At 38.4% G+C, this 18,016-nt stretch overlaps 1 protein-coding gene across 2 annotated transcripts in view; it reads left to right on the top strand.

The window, feature by feature from the left end:
* Window positions 1-18,016, top strand: part of CEP95 (centrosomal protein 95) — a 59,195-nt gene that overhangs the window by 11,471 nt on the left and 29,708 nt on the right. The window contains exons 7-11 of one of the 2 annotated variants that reach the window (XM_065896835.1): window positions 11,526-11,657; window positions 12,419-12,612; window positions 14,146-14,258; window positions 14,453-14,582; window positions 15,653-15,806. In XM_065896835.1, coding sequence (XP_065752907.1) covers window positions 11,526-11,657; window positions 12,419-12,612; window positions 14,146-14,258; window positions 14,453-14,582; window positions 15,653-15,806 — 723 coding nt within the window. The remainder of the gene's footprint in view (window positions 1-11,525; window positions 11,658-12,418; window positions 12,613-14,145; window positions 14,259-14,452; window positions 14,583-15,652; window positions 15,807-18,016) is intronic. The other variant, XM_065896836.1, reaches the window with a different exon arrangement.

Genomic DNA, 18,016 nt, shown 5'->3' with positions numbered 1-18,016 from the left:
ATTCTACTTGTGGAGGCAGTCAATAAATAAGACAAATAAGTGAAATGTCTAATAAAATTATTCATATTCGTCTTAGTATTCCAAAAATTAGCAAAACATTAGGCCCACAATAAGTATTTTTTTTTAATGGAAGAACAGGAATGCTAGAGTAGAATTAAGTACATTAAATTATGGGAATCAAGTGGCCTGTATTCTCTTCCAGACTCTGCTACTGGCTGTGTGACTTTGGACAAGCCCCTTATCTTTTCTGAGCCTCTGTTTCTTCAAGTGTGAAATTAGAGAATTAAACTAAACCATCTTTGAAATCCCTTTCAGCATTAACACTCTAATTCCAAGGAATAGACACACCATTCCAAGGAATTGTGTTCGAAAAACCTATGTCTGGGAGGTCAGACAGTAAGCCAAAGACATTTACTCGCCACTGGGATGGGCAAAGTAGCAGAATGACCAGTCAAGTGTAGGTAATGCAAGAATGTTTCTTCAAGGTAGAGAGTCAGATGAAAGGGATGGTGATTTTAGAAATGGTGTTCTGTGATAGCAAGTGCCATGTAGAAAGGTTATATCTATTAAAAGTGAATTATTATTTTCAGATTTTAACTTCAGATTATAATGCAATTAAAAGGAAAAAAAGAAATGGTTGAGAGGGCTTCCCTGGTGGCGCAGTGGTTGAGAGTCTGCCTGCCGACACAGGGGACACGGGTTCGTGTCCCGGTCCGGGAAGATCCCACATGCCGCGGAGCGGCTGGGCTCATGAGCCATGGGTGCTGAGCCTGTGCGTCCGGAGTCTGTGCTCCGCAACAGGAGAGGTCACAACAGTGAGAGGCCCATGTACCGCAAAAAAAAAAGGAATGGTTGAGAGAAAAGCCAGGCTAAGGTGTTTGGGTTTGATGTCATATGGTAGCTTCCTTTTATATTTGGATTTAATTCATCAGATAAATGTCATCATATACATTCTTAGACATCTAATTTAGGCTTTAATTCCAGGACTATAAATCTTTTTTATTGCAATATAATTGACATATAACATTATATTACTTATACAGATGTACAATATGATTCTTCAGTAGTATGTATTGCAAAATGATTACCACAGTATGTCTAGTTAATATTCGTTACCAAAAAAATTACAAACTTTTTTCTTGTGATGAGAACTTTTAAGATCTACTCTATTAGCAACTTTCAAATATACAACACAGTATTTTGTTCTTAAACCTTTTTTAAAATTGAGATATAGTTGATGTACAATATTATATGTTACAGGTGTACAGCATAGTGATTCACAACTTGTAAATTTTTATATTCCATTTATAGTTATTATAAAGTATTGGCTATATTCCCTGTGTTGTACAATATATCTTTGTATCTTATTTTATACATAATAGTTTGTACCTCTTAACCCCTTCCCTGTCTTGCCCCCTCCCCACTGGTAACCACTAGTTTGTTCTCTACATCTGTGTGTTTGTTTCCTTTTTGTTATATTCACTAGTTTGTTTTATTTTTTAGCTTCCACATATAAGTGATATCATATAGTATTTGTTTTTCTGTCTGACTTACATCATTTAGCATAATACCCTCCAGGTCCATCCATGTTGTTGCAAATGGCAAAATTTTCATTCCATTTTTATGGGTGAGTAGTAGTCCATTGTATATATATATATATATATATATATATATATATACACCACATTTTCTCTATCCATCCTTTTTTTTGTTGTTGTTCCATCCATTTGTTGATGGACACAGGTTGCTTCCGTTTCTTGGCAATTATAAATAATGCTGCTATGAATGTTGGGGGTGCATGTATCTTTTCAAATTAGTGTTCCCATTTATTTTGGTTATATAACCAGAAGTGGAGTTGCTGGGTCATATGGTAGTTCTGTTTTTAGCTTTTTGAAAAACTGTTATACTGTTCTCCATAGTGGCAGCACCAATTTGCATTCCCACCCGTAGTGTACAAGGGTTCCCTTTTTTCCACATCCTCACCAGCATTTGTTATCTGTGGTCTTTTTTTTTGGGGGGGGTGCTCAACATACACTTTTTTTAATGTATTTTTTTATTAAATTTTATTGGAGTATAGTTGGTTTACAATGTTGTGTTAATTTCTTCTGTATGGCAAAGTGAATCAGTTATATGTATACATATATTTTCTCTTCTTTAGATTTCCTTCCCATTTAGGTCACCACAGAGCACTGAGTAGAGTTCCCTGTGCTATACAGTAGGTTCTCATTAGTTATCTATTTTATACATAGTAGTGTATATATGTCGATCATAATCTCCCAATTCATCCCACCCGCCCCTTCCCCCCTTGATATCCATAAGTTTGTTCACTATATCTGTGTCTCTATTTCTGCTTTGCAAATAAGTTCATCTGTACCATTTTTCTAGATTCCACATGTAAGTGATATTATACAATATATTTCTCTTTCTGACTTACTTCACTCTGTATGACACTCTCTAGGTCTATCCACGTCTCTGCAAATGGCATTATTTCATTCTTTTTTTATGGCTGAGTCGTACTGCATTGTATATATGTACCACATCTTCTTTATCCATCCCTCTCTTGATAGACATTTAGGTTGCTTCCATGTCCTGGCTATTGTAAATAGTGCTGCAGTGAACATTGGAGTGCATGTATCTTTTTGAATTACGGTTTTCTCTGGTATCTGTGGTCTTTTTGATGATAGACATTCTGAGTGTGAGGTGTGAGGTGATATCTCATTGTGGTTTTAATTTGCATTTCTCTGATGATTAGCGATATCGAGCATCTCTTCATGTGCCTGTTAGCCATCTGTATGTCTTTTTGGGGAAAATGTCTATTCGGGTCTTCTGCCCTTTTTTTTTTTTTTTTTTGCGGTACGCGGGCCTCTCACTGTTGTGGCCTCTCCCGCTGCGGAGCACAGGCTCCGGACACGCAGGCTCACGGACCCAGCCGCTCCGTGGCATGTGGGATCTTCCCAGACCGGGGCACGAACCCGTGTCCCCTGCATTGGCAGGCGGACTCTCAACCACTGCGCCACCAGGGAAGCCCTTCTGCCCATTTTTTAATTGGGCTTGTTTATTTTGATATTGAGTTGTATGAGCCTTTTATATATTTTGGATATTAATCCCTTTGTCAGTCATCTCATTAGCAAATATTTTCTAATTTTAAAGGTTGTCTTTTTTTGTTTGTTTTTCTGGCCACGCTGCGTGGCATGTGGGATTTTAGTTCCCTGTCCAGGGATCGAACCTGCACCCCCTGCATTGGAAGCACAGAGTCTCAACCTCTGGACCATCCCTAAAGGTTGTCTTTTTGTTGATGGTTTTCTTTGCTGTGCAAAATCTTATAAGTCTAACTAGGTCCCATTTGTTTATTTTTGCTTTTATTTCCTTTGCTTTAGGAGACAGAGCCAAAAAGATACTGCTACAATTTATGTCAAAGAGTGTTCTGCGTATGTTTTCTTCTAGGAGTTTTATGGTTTTTGGTCTTACATTTAGACCTATAATCCATTTTGAGTTTACTTTTGTATATGGTGTGAGAAAATGTTGTAATTTCATTCTTTTACATGTAGCTGTCTAGTTTTCCTAGCACCACTTATTGAAGGACTGTCTTTTTCTCTGTTGTATATTGTTGCCTCCTTGTCATAGATTAATTGACCTTCAGTGTGTGAGTTTATTTCTAGGCTCTCTATTCTGTTCCACTGATTTATGTATCTGGCTTTGTGCCAGTTCCATACTGTTTTGATTACTGTAGCTTTGTAGTATAGTCTGAAGTCAGGGAGCGTGAACCCTACAGCTCCTTTCTTGCTCAAGATTGTTTTGGCTATTCAGGGTCTTTTGTGTTTCCGTACGAATTTTAACATTATTTGTTCTAGTTCTGTGAAAAATGTCATTGGTAATTTGGTAGGGATTGCATTGAATATGTGAATTGCCTTGACTAGTATAGTCAATTTAACAATATTCTTCCAATTCTTGAACGTGGTATATCTTTACATCTGTGTGTCATCTTCAGTTTCTTTCATCAGTGTCTTATAGTTTTTTGGGTACAGGTCTTTTACCTCCTTAGGTAGGTTTATTCCTGGGTGTTTTATTCTTTTTGGTGCAGTGACAAATGGGGTTGTTTCCTTAATTTCTTTTTCTGATAGTTTGTTGTTAGTGTATAAAATTGTGACAGATTTCTTCATATTAATTTTGTGTCCTGCAACTTTACTGAATTCACTGGTGAGCTCTGGTAGTTTTCTGGTGGCTTCTTTAGGATTTTCTATATATAGTATCATGTCATCTGCAAACTGATAGTTTTACTTCTTCCTTTCCAATTTAGATTCCTTTTATTTTTTTCTCTTGTCTGATTGCTGTGGCTAGGACTTTCAATTCTATGTTGCATAAATGTGGTGAGAGAGGGCATCCTTGTCTTGTTCCTGATCTTAGAGGAAATGCTTTTGGCTTTTCACCATTGAGTATGATGTTAACTGTGGGTTTCTTACATATGGCCTTTATTACATTGAGGTATGTTCCCTCTATGCCCACTTTCTGGAGAGTTTTTATCATAAATGGGTGTTGAATTTTGTCAAAAGCTTTTTCTGCATCTATTAAGATGATCCTTTGATTTTTATTCTTTCAGTTTGTTAATGTGGTGTATCACATTAACAAATTTGCAGATTCTGAAAATCTTTGCATCCCTGGGATAAATCCCACTTGATCATGGTGTAGGATCCTTTCAATGTGTTGTTGGATTCGATTTGCTAATATTTCATTGAGAATTTCTGCATCTATGTTCACCAGTGATTTGTGGGCCTGTAATTTTCTGTTTTTGTGGTATCTTTGTCTGGTTTTGGTATCAATGTGATGCTGGCCTCATTGAGTGAGTTCGGAAGTGTTCCTTCCTCTGCAATTTTTTGGAATAGTTTGAGAAGATTAGGTGTTAACTCTTCTCTACGTGTTTGGTAGAATTCAGCTGTGAAGCCATCTGGTCCTGGACTTTTTGTTTGTTGAGAGTTTTTAAATTAGTGATTCAGTTTCGTTACTGATAATTGGTCTGATCGTATTTTCTATTTCTTCCTGGTTCAGTCTTGGGAGATTGTACATTTCTAAGAATTTGTCCTTTTCTTCTAGGTTGTCCATTTTATTGGCATCTAGTTGTTTGTAGTAGTCTCTTATGATCTTTTGTATTTCTTTGGTGCTGGTTGTAACTTTTCTTTTTTCCCTTCTGATTTTATTGATTTGGACCTTCTCTCTTTTTTTCTTGATGAGTCTGGCTAAAGGTTTATCAATTTTGTTTGTTTTTTCAAAGAACCAATTCTTAGTTTCATTGATCTTTTCTACTGTTTTTTTTTAGTCTCTATTTTATGTTTCTGCTTTGACTTTTCTTTCCTTCTACTAACTTTGGGTTTTGTCTGTGCTTTTTTTAGTTCTTTTAGGTATAAGGTTAGGTTGTTTATTTGAGGTTTTTTTGTTTCCTGAGGTAAGCTTGTATCACTAACTTCCCTCTTAGAACTGCATTTGCTGCATCCCGTAGATTTTGGATTATTATGTTTTTGTTTTCATTTGTCTCCAGGTATTTTTTTAATTCCTCTTTGATTTCTTCAGTGATACATTGATTGTTTAACAGCATGTCACTTAACCTCTATGTGTTTGTGTTTTTTGCAGTTTTTCTTGTAGTTGATTACTAGCTTCCTAGTGTTGTGGTCAGAAAAGATTCTTGATGTGATTTCAGTTTTCTTAAATTTACTGAGGTTTATTTTGTGGCCTAGCATGTGATCTATCCTGGAGAATGTTCCATGTGCACTTGAAAAGAATGTGCATGCTGCTTCTTTTGGATCGAATGTTCTGTACATCTATTAAGCCCATCTGGTCTAATGTGTCATTTAAGGCTAGTGTTTCCCTATTGATTTTCCATCTGGATGATCTGCCCATTGATGTAAGTGGGGTGTTAAAGTCCCTTATTATTACAGTGTTACTGTCAGTTTCTTCCTTTATGTCTGTTAATGTTTGCTTTATGTATTGAGGTGCTTGTGTATTGGGTGCATATCTGTTTACAGTTATTATGTCTTCTTGGATTGATCCCTTGATCACAATTTAATGTTCTCCTTTGTCTTTTGTAATAGTCTTTAATGTCTATTTTGTCTAATATGAGTATTGCTACCCCAGTTTTCTTTTGTTTTCCATTTGCAGTGTCTCTCTCTCTCTCTCTATTTCCATATATATATGTGATTGTCTTAAGTTGCTGATCTCTCACCTTTTTTTTTTTTTTTTTTTTTGTGGTACGCAGGCTTCTCACTGTTGTGGCCTGTCCCGTTGTGGAGCATAGGCTCTGGATGCGCAGGCTCAGCAGCCATGGCTTACGGGCCTAGCCGCTCCACGGCACGTGGGGTCTTCCCGGACCGTGGCACGAACCCGCGTCCCCTGCATCGGCAGGCGGACTCTCAACCACTGCGCCACCAGGGAAGCCCTGATTTCTCACTTTTAAATGCATTTTAACAACCCTGCACCTGTACTTTCCTTCCTTTATGATTACTGTTTTTGATATTATATCTTACACCTGATTGTTTTGTGTATCCTTAACTGCTTATCATGGATATAAATGATTTTACTCCTTTTCTCTTTTAACCTTACTAACTTTGTGTGTGGATAATTTCCTACTTTTACTGTATGGTTGCCTTTAGCAATGAACTTTTTCATTTTGTAATTTTCACCTTTCTAGTTATGGCCTTTTCTTTTTCACTTAGAGAAGTTTCTTTGACATTTGTTGTAAAGCTAGTTTGGTGATGCTGAACTCTTCTAGCTTTTGCTTGTCTGTAAACTTTTTGATCTCTCCATCAAATCTGAACGAGAGCCTTGCTGGGTAGAGTATTCTTGGTTGAAGGTTTTTCCCTTTCATCACTTTAACTATAGCCTGCCACTCCCTTCTGGCCTGCAGAGTTTCTGCTTAAAAGTCAGCTGATAGCCTTGTAGGAGTTCTCTTGTATGTTATTTGTTGCTTTTCCCTTGTTGCTTTTAAAGGTATTTTTAAAATTTTATTTATTTTTGGCTGCATTGGGTCTTTGTTGCTGCACATGGGCTTTCCCTAGTTGCAGTGAGCAGGGTCTACTCTTCGTTGCAGTGCAGTGGCTTTTCTTGTTGCAGAGCATGGGTTCTAGGCACCCAGGCTTCAGGAGTTGTGGATCGCGGGCTCTGGAGCGCAGGCTCAGTAGTCGTGGCATACAGGCTTAGTTGCTCTGCAGCATGTGGGATCTTCCCGGACCATAGCTCAAACCCGTGTCCCCTGCATTGGCAGGTGGTTTCTTAACCACTGTGCCACCAGGGAAGCCCCCCTTGTTGCTTTTAATATTCTCTCTTTACCTTTAATTTTTGCCCTTAGAACTAGAGTGTGTCTTGTAGTATGGGACTTCTCTGTGCTTCCTGGACTTGGCTGTCTGTTTCCCTTCCCAGGTTAGGGAAGTTTTCAGCTATTATGTCTTCAAATGTTATCAGCTCCTTTCTCTCTCTCTTATCCTTCTGGAACGCTTATAAATGCAAGTATTAGTGCATCTGATATTGTCCTAGAGATCTCTTAAGTGTTCTCATTTCTTTTGATTTCTCTTTAATTCGTTCAGCATCAGTGAGTTCCACTACCCTGTCTTCTAGCTCACTGATCCATTCCTCTGTATCATTTAATCTACTTTTAATTCCTTCTAGTGTATTTTTCATTTGTTATTGTATTCTTTATTTCTAACTTCTTGTTCTTTATATTTTCTAACTCTTCATTAAAAACTTCTAATTTCTCATTCTGTGCATCCATTCTTCTCCCGAGTTTTTTGATCATCTTTATGATCACTACCCTGAACTCCTTCTCCAGTAGACTGCCTATCTCCACTTCACTTAGTTCTTCTTCTGGGGTTTTATCTTGTACTTTTATCTGGAACGTGTTACTCTGTTACCTCATTTTGCCTAAGTTGCTATTTTTATTTTTATGTATCTGGTATGTTGATTATATTTCCCAACTTTGGAGAAGTGGCCTTTTGTTGGAAACGCCCTATGTGTCCCAGCAGTATGTCCTACCTGAGCTATATGCTCTAGCGGTTCCCCCTATGAGGACTGCATGGGTCTTTCTGTTGTGGTGGGCTGACTATGTGGGCAGTCTGGTATGCTTGGTTGGCCCCTGGGCCAGTTGGTTGCCTTGTGCAGAGGCTGCCAGCTGCTGGTTGGCTGGTCATGAGGTGGCTAACTGCATAACCACAGGGACCCCCGGGGCTTATACTTGCTCAGTGGTGCGGAGAGTCAGGGTCTGGAAGACTCCAGGGCTGTTGCCTGCCCACTGGTGGGTGAAGCCAGGTCCTTGGTTAGTGCTGGTCTACTGGCGGACAGAGCCAGGTCCTGGTTGCAGAGCCCAGGGTCCCAGAGCTTGTGTTGGATTGCTGGGGGTTGGGGGTGCGGGGCGCAGTTCCTGATACAGTTGAGTATGGGGTCTGGGGTGTCCTGAAGCTTGTGTTGGCCTGCTGGTGGGCAAGGCTGTGGCCCAGCTGGTCCCAGCACAGGGTCTGGCCTGCTAATGGGCAGGCTGGGTCCATAAGTTGCAGGACTAGTTTTCTTTCTTTTTTTTTTTAATAATTTTTTAAAATTAATTAATTTGGTTGTGCCAGGTCTTAGTTGAGGCTCACAGCCTCCTTTGTTGAGGCTCACCAGCTTCTTAGTTGTGGCAGGCGGACTTCCTTAGTTGCGGCTCACCAGCTCCTTAGTTGCAGCAGGAAGGCTTCCTTAGTTGTTGCATGGAAATTCTTAATTGCAGCGTACATGTGGGATCTAGTTCCCTGACCAGGGTTCGAACCCGGGCCCCCTGCATTGGGAGCGCAGAGTCTTAACCACTGCGCCACCAGGGAAGTCCCGGGACTAGTTTTCTTGAGTCTCATGTCTGTCCCCTGGTGGGAGAAGCTGGTCCAGAGGCTAGAGCAGGCTCTCTGAAGGGCAGGGCCAGGGCCCAGTGGATTCTGGGACTGGTGCATGCCTTCTGGTGGTGAAGCTGGGTCCTGGGCCCTCTGGTGAGCAGGTCCATGTCCCAAGGCTGTATCTGTGGGCTCAGGGGATCTTAAGGCAGCCTGTCTGCTGATGGGTGGGGCTGTGTCCCTGCCCAGTTAGTTGCTTGGCCTGATGTGTCCCAGCACTGGCACCTACAGGCTGTTGGGTTGGGGCCATGTCTTGGCACTAATGAGCTAGAGGTAGGATTCCACAATGGCGCTTGCCAGCACCAGGGTCCACATGGTAGAAGGAGCTCCTAAAAATGGCTGCTGCCAGTGTCTGTGTTCCCATGGTGAACTCCAGTTGCCTCTTGCCTCTCCGGGAAGCTCTCTAAGATCAGCAAGTAGATCTGGCCTAGGCTTCTCTCAAATTACAGCTTCTGTCCTGGGTCTCAGTAGATTTTGTGTGTGCCCTTTAAGAATGAAATCTCTAGTTCCTGCAGCCCTCTGGGATTCCCAAAAGTAATCTCCAGTGGTCTTCAAAGCCAAATGTTCTGGGAGCTCATGTTCCCGGTGCAGGCCCCCCAGGCTGGGGAGCCTATGTGGGACTCAAGACTTTGGCAGAACCTTTACAAAGTAATTGTTCTCGTTTGTGGGTCACCCACTGGGGGGTATGGGACTTGACTATATTGCAAGTCTGCCCCTCCTAGCCATCTCGTTGTGGTTCGTTCTTTATGTCTTTAGTTGCAAAAGATCTTTTTTGGTAGGGTCCTGTCTCTTTCATCAGTGGTTGTTCTGCAGATGGTTGTGATTTTGGTGTGCCTATGAGAGGAGGTGAGCTCAGAGTCTTTCTACTCTGCCATCTTGGCCATCTCCCTTCCTTAAACCTTTTATATAAGTAAGGAGAAACCCCTTCCTAAGCACCTTGTAACAGGATACACAGCAGGATCTCACCATTATGCAAATCTGGCCTGCGCCTGGGGCCAAGGCACTGCTGCTCTGTGACTGAGTGGGGGAGGGGGTAATGAGGCCTCTACAAGAATTGGGGTTTGCTTTATAGGTGGCATGAGCCAGATTCCTTATGGAGGAGCCTGGGATGAGAGGCCTTTGGCACCCAGGGCACCCCCCGCAATACAATATTAATGTAGTCACCATACGGTACATTACATCCCTATGACTTATTTTATAACTGGAAGTTTGTCTTCTGACCATCTTCACTCATTTGTGAAGACCTTTTTTTTTTTTTTTTTTTTTTTGGTAAATGAGAGGTATTTACTATACAGATACTTAAATAATTGATTTTCTTTCTTTTTTTTCTTGGCTGCACCGTGCAGTTGCCTGACCAGGGACTGAACCCTGGCCATCGCATTGAAAGCTCGGAATCCCAGCCATTAGGCCACCGTGGAACTCCCTAATTGAAATATTATTAATGCTTACAGTAAAGTTCACAATCTCTGCAGTAATAAAACAGTATGTTCTAAAACAGTCCGAAGATCATTGAGAGAAATTTGTGTAACTTTCAGTCTGACCAATTAAAATTTCCAGATGATAACTAAGCATGAGATTTTAGGAGAAATTCCATCAAAAAGAAAGAGCATAGAGCATATGAAATGGTTATTCAAGGAGCCGAAGGAAAAAATGGACCCAGATAAAAATGAATTAGTCTGTGGTCAAACTGATGACAAATTCAGTATAATGAAATAGAGGACCAAGTTGTGAACATTATGTCTTAGAGGATATTCATGTGAAATATGAAGTTATGTAGGGAAATTTACATACTTAAAACATTTTGGTATGAAAATGGCCATATTGCACTGGATTGTGGAAAAGGAGAGCCCAAAAAGTTGTATTTGCAGATTTTTAAAAGACATCGGTTGAGTGTCAAAATTTTGAAAATACCGTATTTGGGAATAAGTTGTGTGGATTTGGGGATCTGTACAAGGTGAATTTTTCTGTTTTTAGTGATTTTATCAGTTGACCGTATCGGTAAACAACGAGTTTTCAGGGTGCATTCTCATACTTTCAAAGTGAGGAGTAAGTTTACGGTGAAGTCTTTCATTAAACTGAAGAAGGGATAGATAAATAGAAAGTTATTTAGAGAGGGAAAGTCATTAATCCATTTTGTTTATGGGAAGTTTGTGTATTGTAGATTTCCAAGGGAGCAAAGTGGATATTCCCTCAATTTCAGAACTATTTTTAATGTAGCTCTCTGTGTACTAACATTATAGAGCTGATTCAAAATATTAAGCGTTTGAAAATTAGACAAAACAATTCGTTTGACCTACAAATCTTTGATTATGGTACCAGCCAAGATCTCTAGTTTAGAGATATACCCGTGCAACAGTCAGCATTTCTGTTACAAGTCTGGCACCTATTTTTCTAAAGCAAAGGAATGAAACATTGTGTAAAACTTTGTTTTTAAGTTATGTAAATGATTCTGGGCTACAGAACTACATATTGCTATCTAATAGTTATTAAAAGTAATTGGTATTTCAAGCAATCAGACCAACATAGTTCTATGATTTTGTCACTTCTGATGTTTTTATCCTCAGGGTATTAAACTCATAGCTTTTAGTCTAACATTCAGCAATAAAAAAGTTTTACTTTAATATTTTCTAGATGCCCAAGGTCCTAATGAAATGCAGTCTAAAAAAGCCTCAACCCTACCATGTTCTGACTCACATGAAGAAGTGTTGAACACTCCCTCATCTAGTTTTTTGTCCAAGAGTGGGACATCCTTTGTTGAAGACAGTGAGTAGTAATGCATTGAGTTCTTGAGACTATTGCTGTGAGTTGAAGACAATCGTTCTTGTGGCAGTTGCTATTAGCCTTTTTACTTTTGTTGCTCTACAATTAATGCGATTCATTTTGGTTTTACGTGACCGCATTTGTAAATGTTTGCTATTAATTATGAACTCGGATTTCTTCATAAGATGGTCTTTGGTCACATGTTTTGCATCCGCTATTTTATTTAAATCCTCTCCTCTCAAACAGAGACTTTAGGACAATAAGAGTCTGTTACGTTAGACTGATTAGATATCAGTTGGTGGTCTTCAAATTATAATAGCTTGAAAAATATTCTCATTTTGTATTGTCTCTGAGGTTTTCATATGGTTAGTATTATATAAAGTCATTGTTAATGGCTAACTATTTTTATAACATGTGGATGAACCATAATTTATATAGCTATTCTTTAAGCCATTTAGGTTTTTAGTAATTTTTCATTGTTTTTAAATAACTTTAGGAAGCATTTTTATGATAATAACATTAAAATTGCATTCTTCCTGATTTAATTAGGTCCCTACTTGTTTACTGAGGATGAGTCCCTATTTTCATTGTTTTTTAGGTGTGGTTTTTTTTTCTTAATCAAGTTTAAAATACATTTCTAAGTAGTGTATGTGAATATGTTTGTATAGGGTATGTGTATATATAAAATGATACAGGATATATATATAAAAAATGGTTTATTTCTTAGAGTTCATCTTAATGTCCACTTTGATTTGTCCAACTAGCAGAAATTCCTTCTGTGGATATGATCCCAAATGCTAGGAAGTTAGGGGAGCCTATCCGATCAGCTATTCCTTTACATCCACCTTACCATCCTTCAGAGCCTCGAGCTCCCTGCCCCATAGGAAAAGAATACTTGCGTTCAAGTCACTGCTCCCCTACCGTGAATTCTGCTGGAGAAGGCACAGCATTTTCTGTGGTAAGTGGAAAAGCTTGCTTTCAACTGGTGAAAAGTCTATAGATTTAAAAAGGTTTCTGCTAGAATTGTAGTCAAGGATACTGCACTAATCAGAGCACTGTACTTCATAAAATTTACCTCTGCATATACCTGTATATTCTTACCCTAGGAAGATAGGGACAGGATGACTATGTAAAAGGGGAAATAGTAAGAGGCAACACATACTGAGTGTTTATTTTGTGCCAGGCACAGTTCTGCCTAATTTGCAGGTATTGAAAAAGTTTCTTCTTACAGCACAGCTCTCGAGTAGGTACTATTTATATTTCCCATGGGGAAGCTGAAATAGAGAGTTTAAGAATCTTGTCTGAGGTCACACAGCAATTGTAGAATTAGGATTAGAATTCAAGCATTCTAGTTTTAGTACCCATATTGTATGTCTCTAATTGAGTAATTGAAATGTTTTAACATATAGGAAAGTGTCAAAACTAATCTTTCATCCATATTCCTATTATCCAGCATGAACTACTGTTAACATTTTGGCCTATTAGCTTCCACTCTTTTCTTCTTTGAAAATAAAATCCTTTTTTACACAGTCATCCTTTTCCTATCTTTCTAGCAACAAGAACGCTCAGGTATAATGCCAAGGGTAAATTTATAAACAATGGTACACTCTCATAATTAAAAATTCATACAGTGCCGAAAAAGTAGTTAGCATTAGGTGACCATAATTCTAAACATTCTGTGCATCTATTTAGATAGGAGGGTGGATGGATAAAAAGAGAAAAAAGGGATCATAGGATAATGGTTACATTTGGGGAAGGCTTGCAGGGATGGTGGAAGGCCTTCTGAGTTGCTGGTAATATTCTTTTTCTCTACCTGGGTTGCAGTTGGGTGGGAATATTCTTTTTCAAATAATTATTGAGCAGGACACTAACTTCAATTTTAAACGTTTTTTTAAAATGTGATTATATTATAGTTATTTACTAAACAGTATTAAATTTAATTTTACTTTAATAGAAGAAAAAGATACTGAAGTGAAATTGAAGAGATTGTTAAACATCAAATGTTTCTTTACCACAAGAAATATTTTCTATAAGATTCCCTCTAAAGTTAAATAAATTGTTTAAAATGTTGAGCTTATATTCATATTTTGGAGGTTTTGTCTTGTTTCAGTTTTGGACAGTTTCTATTAACTTCTTGATATGAAAGATAATGACTTTAATACTTTCCACGTGCGATTTGATCATTTTTTCATTGTCCACATGTAACCATAACCCCTAAATTTTTATATTTGAGAACACCTCACTTGCATTTATATTTGAATGCAATCCTGAGCCATACTTTTTCTTTGAGTACAAGTTTATAGACATTGCTCCATCCTTTGGCATTGGGAATCAATGGAGTGTTTGACAAATGTGTGTCTTAAAAAAGCAAAACATGGAGAATGAAGGGATCTAGCTTTGTGTTACAGGTCCTCCCTTCCCATCACACCCAAAATGTTCTTCTTTTTGTGTCTTCCTTATATCTCTTTCAAATCAACTCTGTTTTTAATAGGAACCAGATAATAGAGTTTTCTTAACTTCCAAGTTGTCTAAAGATGGCAAACAGGAAATGTATCCAGTTCAGGTCCAAGACCCTAGGACAAGGAAGCTTCCCAAAGGAAAAAGGTAACATTACTGTAGGCTTCAGTATTTACAGTCTGTCTGCAAAGGGATTTGAAGAGCTAAGGATATACTCTCCAAATTTTGCTGTGAAGACCGGTATGAAATATTTGGTAAAACATGTATTACAGTAGTTTTGAACTAAGTAATGTACATACACTTGTCTACTTAAATGTGTCACAAGGTCACTTTTATTACAGGTATGAAAACAGAACTGCAGTCTCATCCTGGGATTCACCTTCCTTCCAGAGGGCAGAAAAGAGGTTAACAGAACAAGAATTACATGCAGTATCAGAGAAACTATCTCAGCGCCTCTCTGAACTAGATTGGGCAAGTCTTGTTTTTTAATCTGTATTGAGATTGCCATAGTTGGTGAGCATTTAAGTGATTTTACAATTGAAGGTGAGAGCTAAGCTAAGGCACTAGGAAGTTAGTTGCATCTTACTTACTGAAAATCTTCCATAAGTCAAGCAGGTAGGACATAGGATGAGAAATTATATCCTAGCCTTTTATTATATAACCAAATTTGATATAGATTTATCCAAATTTTTATCGAATTCTATCTATTTATTTGGCTGCGTCAGGTCTTAGTTGCGGCATGCGGGATGTTTTATTGAGGTGCACAGGCTCTTCATTGCGGCACGTGGTCTTCTCTAGTTGTGGTGTGTGGGCTCAGTAGTTGCAGCCCGTGGGCTCTCTAGTTGTGGCGTGCAGGCTCCAAAGTGCACAGGCCTCAGTAGTTGTGGCGCGTGGGCTATAGAGCACACAGGCTCAGTATTTGTGGTACGCAGGCTCTAGAGCGCATGGGCTCAGTAGTTGCTGTGTGCAGGCTTAGTTGTCCTGTGGCACGTGGGATCTTAGTTCCCCAACCAGGGATTGAACCCGCATCCCCTGTATTGGGAGGCGGATTCTTAACCACTGGACCACCCGGGAAGTCCCAAATTTTTATCGAATTCTGATTAAAACTAAATAATTTAATGTAACTGATTATATTAAACCGTATATCTTTAGATATATCTGTATTGTTTCCCTTTGTCACTAAAGATATATCTGTATTGTTTCCCTATATCTTTAGATATATCTGTATTGTTTCCCTTTGTCTAATTTGGTATAAAATTAGATGGATCTCTGATTTTCACAAAATACTGTAGTTTGGGGGTATCATTGAATAAATATATTAAATCCCTATGTGACTTACTCTTAAGTTTATTGAAACTGAATAGTCCATGGCATTGATGTATATATATCCTTTAGAAACTATGCAGAAGCATCTGAAAATTTGTGTCTAAACTTGGGCTTAATTATCTGAGAAAACTTTTAAAAGGTTATATCTGTCTAATCTTTCAAACTTGCATTCTGCTGAAGTCAATGAAAGATGTTAAAAAGAATTTTCTTGATAGATGTTAAAAAGTGCCCTGGGTGATCGAATTAAAGAAAAGACCAGCTTTGAAGAGGAGGATATTGGAAATGAAGAGGTGGAAAGTGGAAATGATGAGACACTGTCTCAGCATAGTGACAGCATTGTGGAGTATGGGCCGAAGAAGCAAAGGCCAGGTACCTATCTCAGGCCAGGTTAAGGATGTCCCCAGAAACCACTTAGCCACTCTGATCTAATGACTGGCTTTCTTTTTTAAATATTTCAGAAATATGTGAAACCATCAAAAATAATATCAAATACCTGTATCTCCATCTAGAAGTAGCAGATGTTAACAGTTATATTTGCTTTACACCTTTTGTGTTTAAGAAATAGAGTTAAAATCTTCTTTTATCCCCACATTCTTTTTCTTTCCCTCAAAGAAATTACTCTCTCAAAGTTGGTATCTTTTCTTCATATCTCTGTTTTTTGTTTATTTTTAATTTTTTCCAGGTTTATTGAGATATAATTAACATACAGCATTGTATCATATAAGGTGTACAACATAATGATTTGATATATGTGTATATTGCAGAATGATTACTACAGTAAGTTTAGTTAACATCTGTTACTTCACATTCAGTTTTTTTATGTGATAACTTTTTTTTTTAATTTATTTTTATTTATTTTTGGCTGTGTTGGGTCTTCGTTTCTGTGCAAGGGCTTTCTCTAGTTGCGATGAGTGGGGGCCACTCTTCATCGCGGTGCGTGGGCCTCTCACTGTTGTGGCCTCTCTTGTTGCGGAGCACAGGCTCCAGACGCGCAGGCTCAGTAGTTGTGGCTCACAGGCCCAGTTGCTCTGCGGCATGTGGGATCCTCCCAGACCAGGGCTCAAACCCGTGTCCCCTGCATTGGCAGGCAGACTCTCAACCAATGCACCACCAGGGAAGCCCTGATGATAACTTTTAAGATCTAATCTCTGAGCAACTTTCAAATATACAATACAGTATTAATTGTAGTCACCATACTGTACATTATATTCTGAGAACTTATAACTGTAAGTTCTACCTTTTGAACAACTTCACACATTTCACCCATCCTTCATACCCCCTACTGGCAACCACCAGTCTGTTCTTCTCTGTATTTTATGCATTTGATTTTTTAAAATTCCACATAAAAGTAATATCATAGAGTATTTGTCTTTGTCTGACTCATTTCACTTAGCATAATGCCCTCAAGGACCATTCATGTTGTGCAAATGGCAGAATTTCCTTTTTTATGGCAGAATAATATTCCATTGTGTATATATCACATTTTCTTTATCCATCGACTGAACACTTCGTTGTTTGCATGTCTTCGCTGTTGTAAATAATGCTTCAGTGAACATGGAGATGCAGCTATCTTTTTGAGGTAGTGATTTCTTTTCACTTCTGGATATATACCCAGAAGTGGAATTACTGGGTCATATGGTAGTTTTATTTTTAATTCTACCAGGAACCTCCATGTTGCTTTCCATAATGGCTGCACCATTTACATTCCCACCAAGGATTCGCAAGGGTTACCTTTTCTCTACATCCTTTCCAACACTTGTTACTTCTTGCTTTTTTTGAGGATAGCCGTTCCCATAGGTATGAGTTGATATCTAATTGTGTTTTTGATTTGCATTTCCCTAATAATTAGTGATGTTGAGCACCTTTTCATGTACCTGTTGGCCTTTGTATGTCATCTTTGGAAAAATGTTCAGTTCCTCTGCCTGTTTTTTAATTGGATTTTTTTTCTTTCTGCTGTTGAGTTAATACTTTGAATATTAACCCCTTATCAGATACCTGATTTGCAAATATATTCTCCCATTTGGTAGATTGTCTTTTCATTTTGTTGGTGGTTTTCTTTGCTTTGCAGAAGTTTATTAGTTTTAATAGCCCCACCTCTTTATTTTTGCTTTTGTTGCCTTTACTTTTGGTGTCAAATGCAAAAAATCATTGCCAAGGCCAATGTCAGCCAGGTTAGTGCCTTTTTACTTACCTTTATTTCTTCTAGAAGTTTTATGGCTTCAGGTCTTATGCTCAAGTCTCTTAATTCATTTTGAGTTGATCTTTGTGTTTGGTGTAAGATAGGAGTCCAGTTTCATTATTTTGCATGTGGTGTCCAGTTTTCCCAACACCACTTATTAAAGAGGGTATCCTTTCCCCACTGTATATTCTTGGCTCCTTTATCATAAATTAATTGACCATATATTCATGGGTTCGTTTTTGGGCTCTCTATTGTGTTCCATTAAGCTCTGTGTCTGTTTTTTGCCAATATATTGTTTTGATTACTGTAGCTTTGTAATATAGTTTGAAATCAGGAAGTGTGATGGCCTCCAGCTTTGTTCTTTTTTCTCAGGATTGTTTTGGCTATTTGGGGTGTTTGT

Source organism: Phocoena phocoena, chromosome 19 (genome assembly GCF_963924675.1).
Source record: "Phocoena phocoena chromosome 19, mPhoPho1.1, whole genome shotgun sequence".
Taxonomy (NCBI): domain Eukaryota; kingdom Metazoa; phylum Chordata; class Mammalia; order Artiodactyla; family Phocoenidae; genus Phocoena; species Phocoena phocoena.
This window is presented reverse-complemented; position numbering and strand designations above follow the sequence as displayed.